This window comes from Lepidochelys kempii, chromosome 14, assembly GCF_965140265.1.
Source record: "Lepidochelys kempii isolate rLepKem1 chromosome 14, rLepKem1.hap2, whole genome shotgun sequence".
In the NCBI taxonomy this organism is placed as follows: domain Eukaryota; kingdom Metazoa; phylum Chordata; order Testudines; family Cheloniidae; genus Lepidochelys; species Lepidochelys kempii.
In genome coordinates, this window is record NC_133269.1 from 17027460 (window position 1) to 17042975 (window position 15516).

Below are 15516 nucleotides of genomic sequence, written 5' to 3' on the forward strand. Positions count from 1 at the left end.
TTCATAAGCAGCCCATACCAGGCCAGGCAGAATCAGGAGCATGGGATGGAAGGGCAGACACCACACTCCTGCAGCAGCATTCGACGAACCCAAATCTATCCCAAAAGAGCTGCTGATAGCCACTTAAAGCCTGTCTCATGAGACATTATGACAAGGGAAGATCTCATCCCCACAGGTACTGGGGAAGGGAGAAGCATGGCAAGAGCTGGTATTTATGGGATGAATTGGTTACTTCCCAGTGTGGGGGAGGCTGCTGGGTTAATCTCTGTCTGTAGCAGGACAATCATATTTTTAAACACACCAGAGGTCAGAGGTATCCAGAGCCCTTGGATAAGTACTTTGCAGTTTTTATTTTCTTTGGATTCGCATGAAACATTGCAATGCATTGTGGATCAGAGCATGCACATAGTAATAAAGATGCTGGCATGATGCATGCTATGGGGTGGGGGAGAAGGCCTTGCAAAACCTCACTTCACAGGGGAAGGGATTTTCACAGGCAGACAAAATCTCTTTAGTGCTTTCACTATCCTTGTGGTAGCATCTGGACAAGTGCATTTTGTGCCTGAGCGGATAGTTTCCATGCCGATCTTGCAAAGCTGCTGTGACTTCGGCCCCAATCCTGCAGGCTGAACTGAGGGGCTCCACATAGGGCACAGATCAGCATGCAGGACTGAGGCTTGAACCCAGCAGCAGCTGGATTTCCCCATCACACTGAAACTCTGCTCCCTCCTTACAGTTTCTCTCCACCTCTCTCCCTTTGCCCTGTTCAAATCCTGGTCTTAGCTTCCCAAGTGGCTATTCACAAGAGCTACCCCATGCTCAGCTGATGCCAGGGGTAACCGTCACAGCCTCCCAGCCACCCACACAGCAGGGCCATCAGAGCAGCTCAGCTAATATCCGCCCCCAGCCATAAATTAGGGCCTTGTCTGCCTGAAAAGTGATACCCCAGGTGGGAGGCCCGCTGACGTGGCAGGGGAAGTATCAGTTTATCTGGAGAAGAAGGCCAGCATTGTCTTAGCACAGTTCACCTTCCACGTGGCCTGCCCTCTCACAGCCTGGGCTCCCTGCAAGAAGCCCAAGGCTGATCACTGCTCTGCAGTCTTAGTGCCATTGTTTGCTCGGGCCGACAGGCGGTTTCTAGTGCAAGGCGCTTGGACCTGGTGGTTAACCCTCTGCAGGACGGGCTTGATCCAAAGCCCACTGAAGTCACTGGAAAAAAACCTCCCCTTGACTTCAGTGGGCTGTGGATAAAGCACTGGGTGGGCTGGAGATCACTGAGCCCACCCTCACCCAGAGGTACCCAGGAAAGGAGATTGTTTACCTTCCCCATATCTGTAACCGCAGGAGATCTCTGTCCTGTGATGGCTCCTACCCAGAGACATTCAGACACCCTCTCTGCTGCTTCATGGAAAACAACCCCTTTAAAAGGCTGTTCTGCCAGGGTTGTCTGTCTCCCCCCCACCCACACCTCTTCCCTATTTTGGTTTTTGTTACCAGGGCTGCTCACACAGGAAAATTGAAAAGGGCAGTTTTTCTGGGAGGACCAGGGCTTTGTAACATTTCTCTCTCACCTCGGACAACAGCCCTGAGGCTTTCCTTAGAACAGACAGCAGGGGAGGAGCATTCCCTAGTGACTAGGGCACTGGATTGGGAGTCAGGAGACCTGGGCTTTATTCCCATCTTTGCCACCAGACCTGCTGGGTGAAATTGGGCAACTGACTTCCTGTCTCAGCCTCTGTTTCCCCTCCCACCCTTTGTCTATTTGGATTATGAGCTCTCCAGGGCAGGAACTCTCTCTTTGTAGGTGTTTTGTACAGTGCCTGGTACTGTAATAAGAATAGAATTGGGATTTTCAGATTAAGTTTCTCACAGGAACCAGACTGGTCAATTTCAAAGATGGCTTGGTCTGGTTCTCACACTCAGAAAGAACTCATGATATAAACTCATCTTGTGTTAATGGAGCTGACAGCATGACCAGGGGGTGTTTATCCGAGAGCAGACGATTAGACACCAATCAAAAATCAAGTACTTTGGCAGGATCAGTTTTTAATCAAAGGAAGGGGGAAATGTTACTGGTGATTAAAGAAGTCAGGACTCCAGGGTTCTCTTCCCCGGCTGTGCCGCTCACTTGCTTTGTGAGCTCAGGCAAGTCACTTCACCTCAGTCTTTGGTGTCCCCATCTGTGAAATGAGTCTGAATCCTTACCTGTTTCACAGGTTGGTTGCAAAAATGAATATGTTCATAACATGCTTTGAGATCCTTCCACAAAGGTGCTAGGGGAGTGCTGAGCATTCTATTCACCTGGGGCCGAATCCTGAAAAGTGCCGAGTACTGCACATTGCCATTGACCTCAGTAGGAGTCGAGAATGTTCAGCACCTTACAGGACGGGGCAGCTTGTAAGAATCTGCTTTAGAACAGAGCCATTTTGCTCCCTCACTTCCAATACGTCCCAGTTCTCAGGATCCTGCCAGCAAAGCAGATTGTGACAGCCAAAATGATAAAACCACCTGGAGCAGTTATCTGCCCTGCTGGCAAGGATCTGATCCCTTTTGTTCACTCAGTGCTGGCCTCAGCTTCTCTGTTAGGATCATCCCAAGGAAGCTGGGCCAGAGCCTGGACGTTTTCACACCCGCAGCTGGAAGCACCTGGAGAAGGCAACATCAGGGAGCGCTCGGACACTGAGCTCACTTTCGAAACAACACATGGACAAACTCTGTAATTAACTTCAAGTCATTAGAAGGAGAGGGAGATTCTCACAGGCAAGGGGTGTCCGGTAGCAAGGGCCCCGGTTTGGTTGTCAGGGAACCTGGGTTCTGTTCCCAGATCTGCCACTGAGCTAGTCACTGCACCTCTTACCCAGCTTTCTGCGGGATAGGAATACCTCTCCCCAACCCTTCTTTCCAAAGCACTTTGAGATCTAGGGCTGGAGAGTGCCCTGTAAAGCCCTAATACCTTTTGAATGTCTGTTCCTTTCCACTAGCATTAACCAAGATGGTGTCTGTAAGGGGCATTTGTGTGGAAAGGATGAGCGTGGCCTGTTGTTAGCAATAAGCTACCCCGGGCCTTGTCTCATCTACTCTTTGCTAGGAGGCAGCTCCCCTCTTGTCTGACCCATGACAGTTATTGGCCAGGCGCTAGATCCCATTTAAAACTGCTTCCACATCAAGGCTTTGCAGCATGACAAGCAGCTGGGAAGCTTGAACTGCTTCTGAAACAGCCCAAGTCGGCTCACCCGGCGGTAAGGCACTAAGATGCAAGCTTCTCTGGCCACCTGGCCTCTGCACCGACTCACCCTGCGTCAGGGCCAGCAAGAGCAGAGGTCAGGAGAGCCCATGCTGTGTGTTCGCCCCTCATCCCGTAGAAGAGGGGTCACCACATTCCATCCTACTAGACTATGTAGATCAAAACAAGTGAAAGAAATACAAGCCAGGCAGACTTGGTATCCTTTGCGGGAGGGAGAAAAGATCTTTGTCATACCCTTCATATGATATCAAAGCACTTTACAGACATTAGCTAAGCCTTAGGCCCCACCTCATGGGGGTGCTGTATTGCAGTCATATCACAAAAGGGGAAATGGAGGCATAGAACTCCTAAGGGGCTTCCACAAGTTCACACAGTAAGCAAACAAGCAGCAGAGGCAGGCACAGAACCCAGGAGTCCTGGTGCCCAGTTCCACTGCTCTAGCCAAGAGACCATACATCATCTCGGTACACTGAAGAGTAACAGACTCTGAAGCAAGAGAAAGTGGGTGAGGTAATCTCTTTTACTGGACCAGCTTCTTCCAGTAAAAGATATACTGCCACACCCACCTTGTCTCTCTATTATCCTGGGGCCAACAAGGCTACACCACCGCTGCGTACAACTTGGAAGCTGTCGGAGGAAGAGGAGCAGAGAAAGTTACACAGACACTGCTGGTTGGCAGTGCTAAGGGAAAGGTCAGCCTGCCATGAGCATATACTAGGGAAAATAATCGGAGACAGCAGAATTCATGACCTCAGCCAGTCAGCACAAAAGATTAAGACACACCAGTGCTGCTTGCTCAGAAAAGCATTTCTCCCTCAATGTTCTGGTTGATTGGTTAATGGCTGCAGTGAAATCAGACCACTCCGAGGCAGTACATCTGCTGAGGAAGGGAAGAAACCCACGCTGGCACTGCAGAACACCCCCCGCCCCCCCAGTCTGATGTATTGATTCATTTATAAAGCTCTCAGCCCGTATAGCAAACCCCTGCCATTGCTACGGAACAGACAGCCCAGCCGACTGCGTCTGGGAATCTTGTGTGCGGAGTCATTTGGGGGACTGCAGTTTTCCAGATTAGATTAGACCCATTGAACAGGACATATTTGTACCAGCCCCAGAAGTTGCCTAGAAGATGGCTGCAGCTAGGATGTTGGACCTGAATCTAGAATCTACTGAGGGACAGAGACAGCTCCACACCCCCGAGTCTAACCTTGGTGCTGTCTGGATAGCACCAGCTTAGCTCAGCTCCATTCTACCTCTCTCGTCCCCCTGCCCATTCCTGGGGCACCTTTCGCATCTACTAAAAGCCTCTAGCATACGCAGAGGTTATGGGGTACATGATTGCCTAGTGCTGCCCCAAACACATTCTGTAACAACAAACACAACCAAGAACTGCTCTCTCGGCCCCTCTCCTCCAGGGGTGCGGAGGGAGGTTATCAGCCCAAGGACAGGGAGAGCTCTCACACTCCAGACAGTCTGCTGATGGGAGAATCAGCATGAGGCCAGTCGCTGGCAAAGTCACACCCCAGCCTTGGGGTATTCGGCATGGTCTGAAAATTCCTCTGAGAGAGGGGGCGTGGGGAGAGCTAAATACCTTCCCCCAAGACAGAGACCCTGTCGTTTTTACAGTAGCCAGAGAAAGATGCCTCTCCGTCTAGGTGAGCAGCTGCCAAGAAGTACAGCGATGGGGCATTAGCGGTTTGGTATTAAGTCCCTGCCACCCCTTCCCTACACATGCACACCCACTCCCCTTTGGGACGGCACATCATCTTCCCTCCGCTCTACTGTCCTGAATCAAATTGTTTAGCTAGTGCACTTGTTGTAAAACTAAACGCCCTACTCAGAGGAGTCCTAGCACAAGCTAGATCTCTCTCTCTCTCTCCCACACTCACTCACTCAGCACCAAAAAATGTCCCCCTCCCACCCTCTCCATCCACAGGCTTAGGTCCACCAGAGAGAGGCTGTTTGGAGCGTGACCTGAATGAAGTCATTCTTCTCAGGGGAAAAATAAAATGCCTTGCATGGCAGAGAAGACCTATTTTAACTCACTTTGGGAACCTGGGGGTTTAGGAGGGGAAAGAGGGTGATGGAGGGAAGGAGGCGTAGCCCAGGAGCGTGCTTGTCAGGGAGCAGGGTGGGCAGGGAGAGGAGAAAGGGGCACAGCAGGGAACCAAGCTATTGCCCCAAGTTTGTTTCCCTTGGGAGTTTGCAAGCCACAGAACTGGGCTCTGCTCTTGGGGGCAGTCAGGGCTGGCCTGGGGCAGGGTTCCTGGTGGCACAGAGCAGTTTCCCTCACCCTGTTTTGTCAAAGGAAGCGCTGCAGTGAGTCCATGCCCTGGTTAAGTGCCAGGCAGGGTCAGTGTCCCAGCTGTGCTCCTCTAACTGATTAGTCATCAAGATGGGCTCTTTTGGGGAGCTAAGTGCACCAGCCTTCAAGCAGCACAGCAAGCTGCCTGCCTGCAGGCAAGCAAGGTGGAATCACTCCTATCGGCCACCTCCCTGGCTGCCTAAAATCGCTTCAGGTCCAGCCCTCCATTGCCTTCTGCCTGCTTCATGGCCCTTCTCATGCTCTCCTCCCCCACCCCAGCACTCATCTAGCATCAGCCTGCTCTATCCTCTCCCACAAGCTCAACAACGGTGGCGCAGGAGCCTTCTCCTCTGCAGCAACTGCTGTTCGAAACAGACTCTCCACATCTCATCTACACACGCCTCTCCTTCTAGAGCACATCAGAGGCCAGTTTCTATGGGAGACAGATCCGGTTTATACATCACCGGACCCTAGTCCAGTGGTTCTCAACTTGTGGTCCATGGACCCCTAGGGGTCTGCAGACTATGTCTAATATTTCCAAAGGGGTCGGCACCTCCATTCAAAAAATTTTTAAGGGGTCCACTAATGAAAAAACGTGGAGAACCACAATCCTAGTCCACCCACAAATGCCCTGTGCTTTATGGTCTCTCCTGTATCTGACACATACACAAGTATGCTTTGCTCCAGACATACTTTACAAGGAGACAGCCATGCCACCCTACAGACTCCTAACCTTCAACAGTGCAAGGTACTGAAGGGGTTAAACAAGATTTGGGGACACAACCCATGTTTTAAGATGGGGTTGGGGAGAGAGGCAGAGAAACTAACTGCAGTCTGCCAACAAGCCTGTGGAGCCCAGACAGAACTGTGGAGACAACAAGCCAACTGGGGAAGGAGATCAGACAAGCTGGCTGAGACACCTTCACTGTGGGCAGGGGTCTCATCTCATTTGCCCAGCCCCATCGCTGAGCAATGAAGAGACGCCTTCAGCTGCAATCACTCTCCTTGTGAGTAAAACCAGCAGGCTCCTATCAGTACCTCTGGAAACGTCCTGACTAGCTTCTCCACCCACTGACCAAACCCAGCCAGGTTCTGGAGTGAACTCTGAGCAAGCTGGGGGATGGTGCAAGCCAAGGTGCATGATAACGGTCACCCTGATCAAGTTACTGGTTTGAGCATGAGCATCCAACCCCAACAGAGGTTAGTTTAAAAGGATCCGAGCTGCTTTGGTTAGCAAAGCTCTGAAATAGGGACTATGTATGAGAGAGAGGATGAAGAGACCTTCAAACAAAAGCCATGCAGCAGCCATAAGCCTGGAGGGAAGCCAAGAATGCGGATGGGAACCCTCTATAAAGTCAGAAAGAACGAGGAGTACTTGTGGCACCTTAAAGACCAACAAATGTATTAGTCTCTAAGGCTCCACAAGGACTCCTCGTTCTTTCTGCTGATACAAACTAACACAGCTACCACTCTGAAATCTATAAAGACAGCAACTTCAACAGGATGCTGCCCGTTTCTAGCCAGAAAAGCTGGGACACATACCGGACCCTGCAGCTGGCTGAGGAGTGCAGAGAAACCTGGCTAATAAGCTTTTCAACAGCAAGACTAGTGAACAGGCCAGCTCCCATCAGGGCTAGTATCTTCCCAACTTATGTCTCCAGGTATCATCCTCTTTATTCCAGAGGCAAAGTACTCCCATTATGAGACCAATGATACGGACAATCCTCAGTGGGACAAGAGATAAAGAGGTCCTAAGGAACAACATGACCAAGCTAGAGTAGCTCGATTTTCAGAGGTGCTGCCCATGCATAAGTCCCACTGAACTCAGGCGTTGTGAGAGCTCAGCACCTCGGGAAGTGAGAAGCTAAGTAAAGTTGAGCATGGATGCTGCCCAGGCCCCACTACAGAGACGTTACAGATCAGGAAGAGCATGGTTAAAATATAGGCCTGCATCCGTGTGCCAAAGTCACCAAGCCTGCTTCAGTCTTCTTTCCATACTAATTAATAGGGCTTGGCAAATCATCTAGCACATTACGAAGCCTTAACCACACTTTACAGGTAGGGAAATGAAGGAACAGAGTGACTTGGCCAAGGTCACATAGTGAGCCAAGAATTGTAAATTCTCCAGGGCAGGGGCTGGCTCTGTTGTGTCTATTGTACCATGGCCAGGACATTTTAAAAGTAAAACTAACAACAACAACATAACTACGCATCTCTGGCCCCCAGGCCTGTGCTCTCTCCACTGGAGCATCCTGTCTGGAGTGTGGCTTTTAAATAGACATCGCCCCCCTCCCCCAACACATACTTTTTTTTTTTTTTTTAAAGCCACCTTTAAGCTACTCACCCAATGACCCACAGATGCAAAGTGCCTTTGAAAATAACCACCAGGCAAACCCTAGGGGAAAGCTTTTGGTAACTGCAATTCAGCAGGTTCAGGCAATTCATGTTTAAAGGAGTGTGAGAAAAGCAGCAGGCCCAGTTTACCATCCGTTGGCGACTGGCCCCCTGGAGTCCTGGCTGTGCTGGAGGAGGGATAGCAATGAAGCATGAGCTCTTCACCCACCTTGGATTGCTCATTTATTTTTTAAACAGCCAAGATCTGGTGCGGTGGGAGGATTTACTTTTGCTGCACGCCACTGGGTGACTGCCGCACACACTGCGGATACCCAGGGCACTTTTCAGGGCTACTGGACACTGAGTCTAGACTCTGGGAGCCGTCTCATGCCGAGACTGCAGGACAGGGCGTTCAAATCTCTCCTTCCTTGGCATGGGGAAGGAGGGGCACTGGAGACCACCTCACAAGGGCTCATCCCCCATATATGCAGGGCCGCAAGAAGCCAGCCTGTACCAGAGACATCTAGATAGAGGGTGCAAAAAGGAGACTGGGGGGGAGAACCCTCTGAACCCTTTCTCCTTATCTGGATTAGTGAGGCCAGTGATAGAGAGGAAGGAGCTTCACCAGCCAGATTTGCAGCCTCAGGTCAGCTCAAGCAAAGATTCATCTGGCTTGCATTCAATTTTCAGAATCTATTTTTTTAGATTTCAGAGTAACAGCCGTGTTAGTCTGTATTCGCAAAAAGAAAAGGAGTACTTGTGGCACCTTAGCGACTAACCAATTTATTTGAGCATAAGCTTTCGTGAGCTACAGCTCACTTCATCGGATGCATACCGATGAAGCAGTAGGGACGGGGGTCCGGGGGAAGGGCTGCGAGTTAAAATCCGAAATCAATATTTCAGTGGAGCAGCACGAAGCAGCATCCCCCCCCCCCGCCCCCAGAAGCAACCAGCCTGTCATACCCCATTAGATCAGAGGAGGTGGGAAGGAGAGAGATCAAACAGATCTGAGGTTTGGGGCAGGGTGGGATGAGCTGGAGGCCACAAAGAAAAACAAAACTGGCTGGCTAGAGGCATTTCTGGGCCAAGTGCGTGAGATCCGCACAGGCCCTGCGCACAGCACTGTATGGGTGTGCCTGGCCTGCCAGGGGGTCAGGACAGACACCAGGTTTCGGGCCAACCCCAGCATTTGCTGCTGCTGTCACACACACACACAGGCAACAGCCACACAACTTCTAGGTGGGGAGCTGCACACACGCCATTCCCACAGGCAGGGCTGCTGGCCCAACGCGTGCGGGGGGAGGTGCCGAGAGCCACGGAACCCGACTGTCCCCCCCTATAACGGGCACCAAGCCAGGGGGTGCTGCAGCTCCCCCAATTCCAGCACCTACCCCCACAGGGCCAGGCAGCAGGATCCAACCCAACTTCCCAAAGTCGTACAAGAAAGACAAGCTCCCCGCTCCTACCTTGCTCTCCTCCTCCTCCTCCTCCTCTTCTTCTTCTTCCTCCGCCGCCTCAGCAGCCTGGCGGGGGACGTTCATCTCCTGAGGGTGACCCTGCTGGTCCGCTTTTGCAGTCCTTGCCGCCACCCCCACCGCCTCCTCCTCGGGCCGCGGCTCTTCGTTCTCCGCGGCTCTCTTCGCCTTCCCCTCTTCAGCCCCAATCTCCTCCACCAGGATCCTTCTCCCCTCGTCCTTCGCTCCTTCCTCGCCCTTCTCCCCCCTCGGGATCCCCTCCTCCTTCAGCGCGTCTCCCTCCTTCCCTTCCCCCTCGCCATCCTTCCTTTCCTCCCCCGGCTCGGCTGCCGCGCTGGCCCCTGCCTCCTTGCCCTGGGACCCTTCCCCCTTGGCTGGCTCGGCAGCTTTGTCCCCGTCAGCCGCTCTCAGCTTCACAAAGACCGAAGCCAGGATCACAGCCAGGACCGTGAACAGCAGCGGGACCGCCAGGTACAGATCCACGGCCACATCCATCTCTGGGCAGGAGCCGATTTGCAATGGACCCAAGGGCGTTGCTTGTTTTTTTTTTGGTCTGGCTCCCCTGCGCGGCTGCTGCCTGGGAACAACTGACCAGCTCTGGTTAATTTCAAGGGGCAGCGCAATCTACCCGCAGCTGTGAGCGAAATCCCGGCTCTGCTAAAGCTGGATAGGGTTTCACAACATACCCAGCAGCAGCGTCACTTCCCAGGGCCCTGCCCTCCGCTGCCTTCCCACCGCGCAGGCAGCCCAAGTTAGCAGGTTTTCTCTCTCTCCCCCTTTCTCCTTCAGCGTGTTCTCAGCCCGGGTCCAGCCCCCCCAGAGCACTGAGAACCGGGTTTCCACTCCCCTAGGAAAGGGGTGGGTGATGTTGGGAATGAGCAAGCTAGCCTGATGGAAATGGTCAGCTCTGCGAGAAGCGGGCTGGGTCCAAAAGGCTCTTTCCAGAAAGTTCTGGGGACTCATCGAGATATTAATTTAAATGAGCCTTGTTTAGCCTAGTGTCTGTAGCAGTGTTGAGGCAGCGCCCTCGTCCTCCTCTGTAGGGCACCTGGCACTCAGAGCCTCCCCTGGAGCCCAATCAATTTCAGTGCCTGGGCATCTACTGACTTGGATCTGACTGCAGGATAGGGGGACCTTGTAGTGAATAGTTTACACCTTATTATCCCTTTGTTCAGTAATGGAAGGGCTGCTCTTGGGAAAGGTGGATCTGGAGGTAAGAGGAAGCCAGAGTTCCAGAGTGCCTCCCCTTCCTCCCCCCCTCCATGCTGGAATTGACAGGAAGCCCTTGCTTGTGGACTGGCCAGGCCGCCCTTTGCATGGATAAAAAGGACTAGCAAGGAAAATTAGATGTCTGTATTACTCCCATCTGTCAGATGGGGTTAGCTATACTTAGGCTGTGGAATGGGTCTCCCAAAGGGAGTGATGGGACATTGCGTGGCAGATTTAAAAACTAGACTGGGCCAAATGCTTCATGAGGATCAATCCTGCATTGGACACAGCTTGGACTGGGTGATTTGTCAGGTCTTGAAGTCTGCCATCTAGCATTCCCTGCCTGTGGGAGGCTCAGTAAAGGTATGCAAAGCACTTTGAAAATAGAAGGTGTTCTATGAGTGCTAATTACTGTTGCCACAGTGGAGCATCAGGGGAGCAGACAATGGAATCTGGCTCCCAATTCTGCCCCAGCAAACCTTCCGTGGTTGCATAGGTGAGTGGGCAGTTTATTGATTGACTAAAAAATAGCCCCCTCTCCTCAATCCAAATTAAATCCCAAGGAAGGGGGAAATGGACTGGAGCTGATTCTTGCTGCTCTGGGTAATCCTATCAAGCAGGAGCTCTTTAGCCTATGGATAACTGTATTCTTAGTAACAAACAACCACAGCACTTAATCTTCTTCTCTGTGCAGCTTTAGGTTTCGTGGGAGATCATCATAGCCCCACTACAGCTCAACCCAAACAATAATGAATGATTTACAGCTACTCGGTCAAACACATTTTTTGTTAACTCTCCCCTCCACTCTTGAGACTGGTAATGTTATGGGCATCAGAAATTTTGACTCATTAAATAGAGGTAATGGAAAAAGAATGTGGTATGCCATAGAAAGAATCCTCCGTCATCTCGGTTGTCCTTGTGTGCTATAGCTGGTGAAGGCTACCTCTTTCTCAAACTGTCTCCTGTTATAATGGCTCATTATTCCCCAGGTGGGCCTTGTCAGGCTGATAGCCTGGCTTCTCTCAGCTCCCTTTTTGGCACTGAATGGAATATGATTATTAGGGCATGGCAAATTCCCCACTCTTCGGCTCTGGCTGATATTCCTAGGCACAGGTCATGCCTCAGTTAGCACCTTGCATCCCAGGATCTCACATCACTACAAATGAGCTGAGCTTCACAACCCCCAGGTGACCCAGGGACATTGTTCCTATTTTACAGAAGGGGAAACTGAGGCACAGAGCAGTTCAGGCCAAATTGTTTCATAGCAGCCTCTGATGTGAGAGCCTCAGTTTTCAGGTGCCTGACTGTAGACACCTGGAACCTGATTTTCAGAGATGTTGTGCACCCTTAACTCCAGCTAATGTCTGTGGGATCTGCAGGGACTCAACACCTCTGAAAAACCAGCCAGAGGTCTTGGAAGTTTGGCATCCAATAATGCTGGGATGTCTTTGAAAAGGTCACCCAGTGAGTCAGTGGAAGAGCAGCAACAGAGCTCAGATCTCCTGAGTCCAGCCTCTGGCTCTAATCACTAGACCTTGCTCTCCCTCCACTCTTCAGATGCCCTTTGGTCTCCTGAATATAATTTTCCTCCACCTCCGAATAACAGTCTCCCACAATGGGCCCTGAATACGCCATACACATTTACCTATTTGCTGAGGATAGCTGGTGGCCCTCCCCTCTTTTCTATTGTTCTCGAGGGGCAGGTGGATGCTGGCTCATTGTGCATCTTTTTTTGCACCTGCCAGGTAGACCTGCTCCCAGTCCAGCATGTATTGGGGAAGTCTGGGGGAGAGGGGAGCAGAGAGGCAGGCTGGGCAGTCTACCAAGCTCCATCATCTCCTCCTCGCATAAATTCTGCCCCTTAAACTCAAGGTGCTCTAGATCCCTGAAAAGCCAAGCTTGTGTAAGCCAGCTGCTTCCTCCACTGGCCTCCCTGAAGGTCTGGGCTCATAGGGACCTCCTTTCCTGGATCTCAAAGGAGGACAGCCATTGGGGGAGACCTTCCCGTGCCTTTGGAGACCAAGAAGAGGGGGGATTCCAAGCCAGCAGCAGGATTAATGCCCCTGGCTCTTGTCTGACTGCAGCAGACTAAGGGACAGGAGGCCACGAATTCACATAGCAGGAACACAGGCTGGAAACACTCAGCTTGCTGAACATGGCTGATCTTCACATTATCTGCCAAATTAGCTATTCAGGTTCCCTTCCCTGTTGATTGTTGCTCTGCTCTAGCTCTGCTCCTGCCCACGATGTAAAAAGACTCAGTAGGGCGCTTGGCAGCATGGATTGCCAAGGGTGCAATACAGTTGGTCAATCAACCCTGTCTTACCCTCCACCGTGTGTGTGTCCATTCAATTTTTGGCCTCTCTGTTGCCATTGCCAGCGCCAAGGGGATCAGGTAGTGCTAACTGTGATGGTGTTTAATGCTCTGGGGACATACATCACCCAGCACTCCACTCACTAAGATTAAAAAGGGGGGTAAAATACTGTTTGTTAATGGGTACAGCCCTTTTTCAATGGGTAGGGCTAGCTTTTGAGAAAGCTGGTGTATTTGTGAGTCATCTTTGAAGAGCATGTTGCCCTCTACTGGGAAAAGGTTGGCTCTACATCAGACAGTCAACTGTCAACAGGGGTATGAAATAATCCATGGAAAAGGGCTAGCCTACACAGAAAGGCAGACAGTGGCTTTGTAAAAGCATAGTGATCATCAGACTAAGAGGAGCCATCTCTGCCAACTATTTGTAGATGGATCCAATCAGAGGGGCTGAAAAAAGCTGGAGATTTTAACTAACAAAAAAGGAAGAGAAAAGCCAAAAGGAGATGATTTAACAAAGGGCATTTCCCCAGGGACAGAAAATCCAGTTGAGGTACTTAAGAATGTGACCTGCTGCTAGTTTCCCAACTCTATATATTCAGTTAGTGGGCAGAGGAGTTAGATCTACTTGTCCGCTCAGGAGCCTCTGGCACAGAAGGGACACACCCATTCACAGTAGAGCTAAAGCAACCTGGGAGAGTTTCATCTCGCTCTAGCGAGACAAGATCCTGCTCTATTCAGGTATAATCCTGGCTCAATACATCAGCTGCGTTACTGCCCACATGGGATGAAAACTGTGCTAGCAACAACCCTACTAAGGGCTCTATATTCTCAAAACTGCCAGATTGGGGTGTTTTGGGTCATGCTTGAAAATCTTTCCTGCATGGATGGGAGTGCTATCCTGCTAGCCAAGGAAACTGCTAGCAAACGCCATGCTTCAACACCATTATTGTTAACAAGGCTGCCTGCAATAGTAGCATGCACAGGTCTGACAAGAGGTAAATTTATCTCATCAGTCCAACAGGGCCATGTTAGTTTCCTACCTTACAGATAACGGCGCATGAGGGTTGATGTGGCCTCCTGGAAGCAGATGGACAGCTTCAGAGGAGGCCTTTGTAGTAATGACCTAGGTGTCAACCACAGCCCCTCCCCACCAGCAACCGCTCCTTTCCTCAGACAGAGGTTGAAAATAGTCTGGGTCCGGGATGATGTATGCAATGGCAGTGGACAGTTGTCCCCACCCCCAACTCTGAGTGAATATGCATGGCTGATGCGGAGAGGGTTCTAGCACTTGTTTTCTAACGAGGACAGATAGCAGCTCCAGTCACACACAGTTATAACAACATGATCTTCCAACATAGTAGTTTTGCTAGCACAGGGTCCTGAACTACAGTTATTTGCTGCACAATTTTAAATAAATTAATAGATTGATCCTGTCCCCAAAGGGAAGGCCAAACTGACTTATAATTGAGGGGCCCATCATGCTTTCTGTAACAAGCACTGAGAAGAATCTAGCCCCATCTATTGCCAAAGAAAAGGCCCTAGGTTGGGTCCACCCAGAGGTGCTTTTGAAATTCCCCTACTCTGTTCTTGCGCCAGAGCATCTCCACTGGCAATGGTGGGAGCACTAGTGCGGCTGCTGTTTTAACCACCCTATCATCGGTCTCTGCTCACAGCAGATTCTGTGCTGACTTCACCAACTCACTGTATAAACTTAGGCAAGACACCCAAGCCACCACTTCAAATGTCCACCAACTCTGGGTGCCTTCATTTTTGAGTAGTCAACCTGCACCCCTGATTCTCAGAGCTACTAAGCACCCATGGCTTCTATTGACATCAGCTGGAGTTATGAGAGTCCAGCTTCACTGAAAATCAGGCCCCAGGAGTCTCATGTTGGGTACCCCAAACTCACAAGGTCCATGGAAAACACTGGCCAGACGTGCCTCAGTTTGCCCTTATCCAAAATCTACAAACCAGGTGCAGCTGTGCGATATGGGTGGTGCCTTGTAAAGCACTATGAAATCCCTGCATGGAAGGGCCTGTTGTGCACTATTTTTTTTTAACAACAGGGATTTGCCCAACCCAACCATGGCAGCCACATTGTATTTAGTGCTGGTTAGGTGGCCCTTGCTAAGCAGCTGTGTGGGAACACGCCGTTCTAGCATACTGTTGTGAGGATACTGCACATGCTGCATTCGAGATTCACTGTGAAACATCATTGTTTCTAACCCTCTTTCTGAGGTCCATGACATTCACTTTACATAAGACCCTGTAAGGAGGGGGCCATTTTTACCTTATTTGGCAAGTGTGCCTCTAATTGAGGCTAAGAGGGGAAAGATGGCAGAGCTAGGCAGGCCTTCAATGCTGTCACATAATTACAGCTTTACATTCTAACTGATGTAAGCTCCTTGAGCAGCTCATTAGCAGCAATTAAACAGAGGATCAATGTGCCCATCCTCTATGCTAGAGGGAGGAGCCATGGTGCAATTGCAGTAAAAGAATCAAAGAAATCTGAGGAAGAATAGAGCAAGGCCATAGCAGTCCTTCTAGGCTACAACAGCAGACAGCCTAAATTTGGGGACATATGAACGCATATATCATGGGAATTCTAGGGATGAAAAGCAGGACAGCCCTTGCA

The 15516-nt window shown here is 50.8% G+C and overlaps 1 protein-coding gene across 4 annotated transcripts in view; it reads right to left on the reverse strand.

The window, feature by feature from the left end:
* MXRA7 (matrix remodeling associated 7) overlaps nucleotides 1-10227 on the reverse strand; it is a 49214-nt gene extending 38987 nt beyond the window's left edge. Inside the window, exon 1 of one of the 4 annotated variants that reach the window (XM_073310435.1) lies at nucleotides 9350-10227. In XM_073310435.1, coding sequence (XP_073166536.1) covers nucleotides 9350-9853 — 504 coding nt within the window. In that variant the 5' untranslated portion in view covers nucleotides 9854-10227. The remainder of the gene's footprint in view (nucleotides 1-9349) is intronic. The other 3 variants (XM_073310434.1, XM_073310437.1, XM_073310436.1) reach the window with 3 other exon arrangements.
* Nucleotides 10228-15516: the final 5289 nt, after the last annotated feature.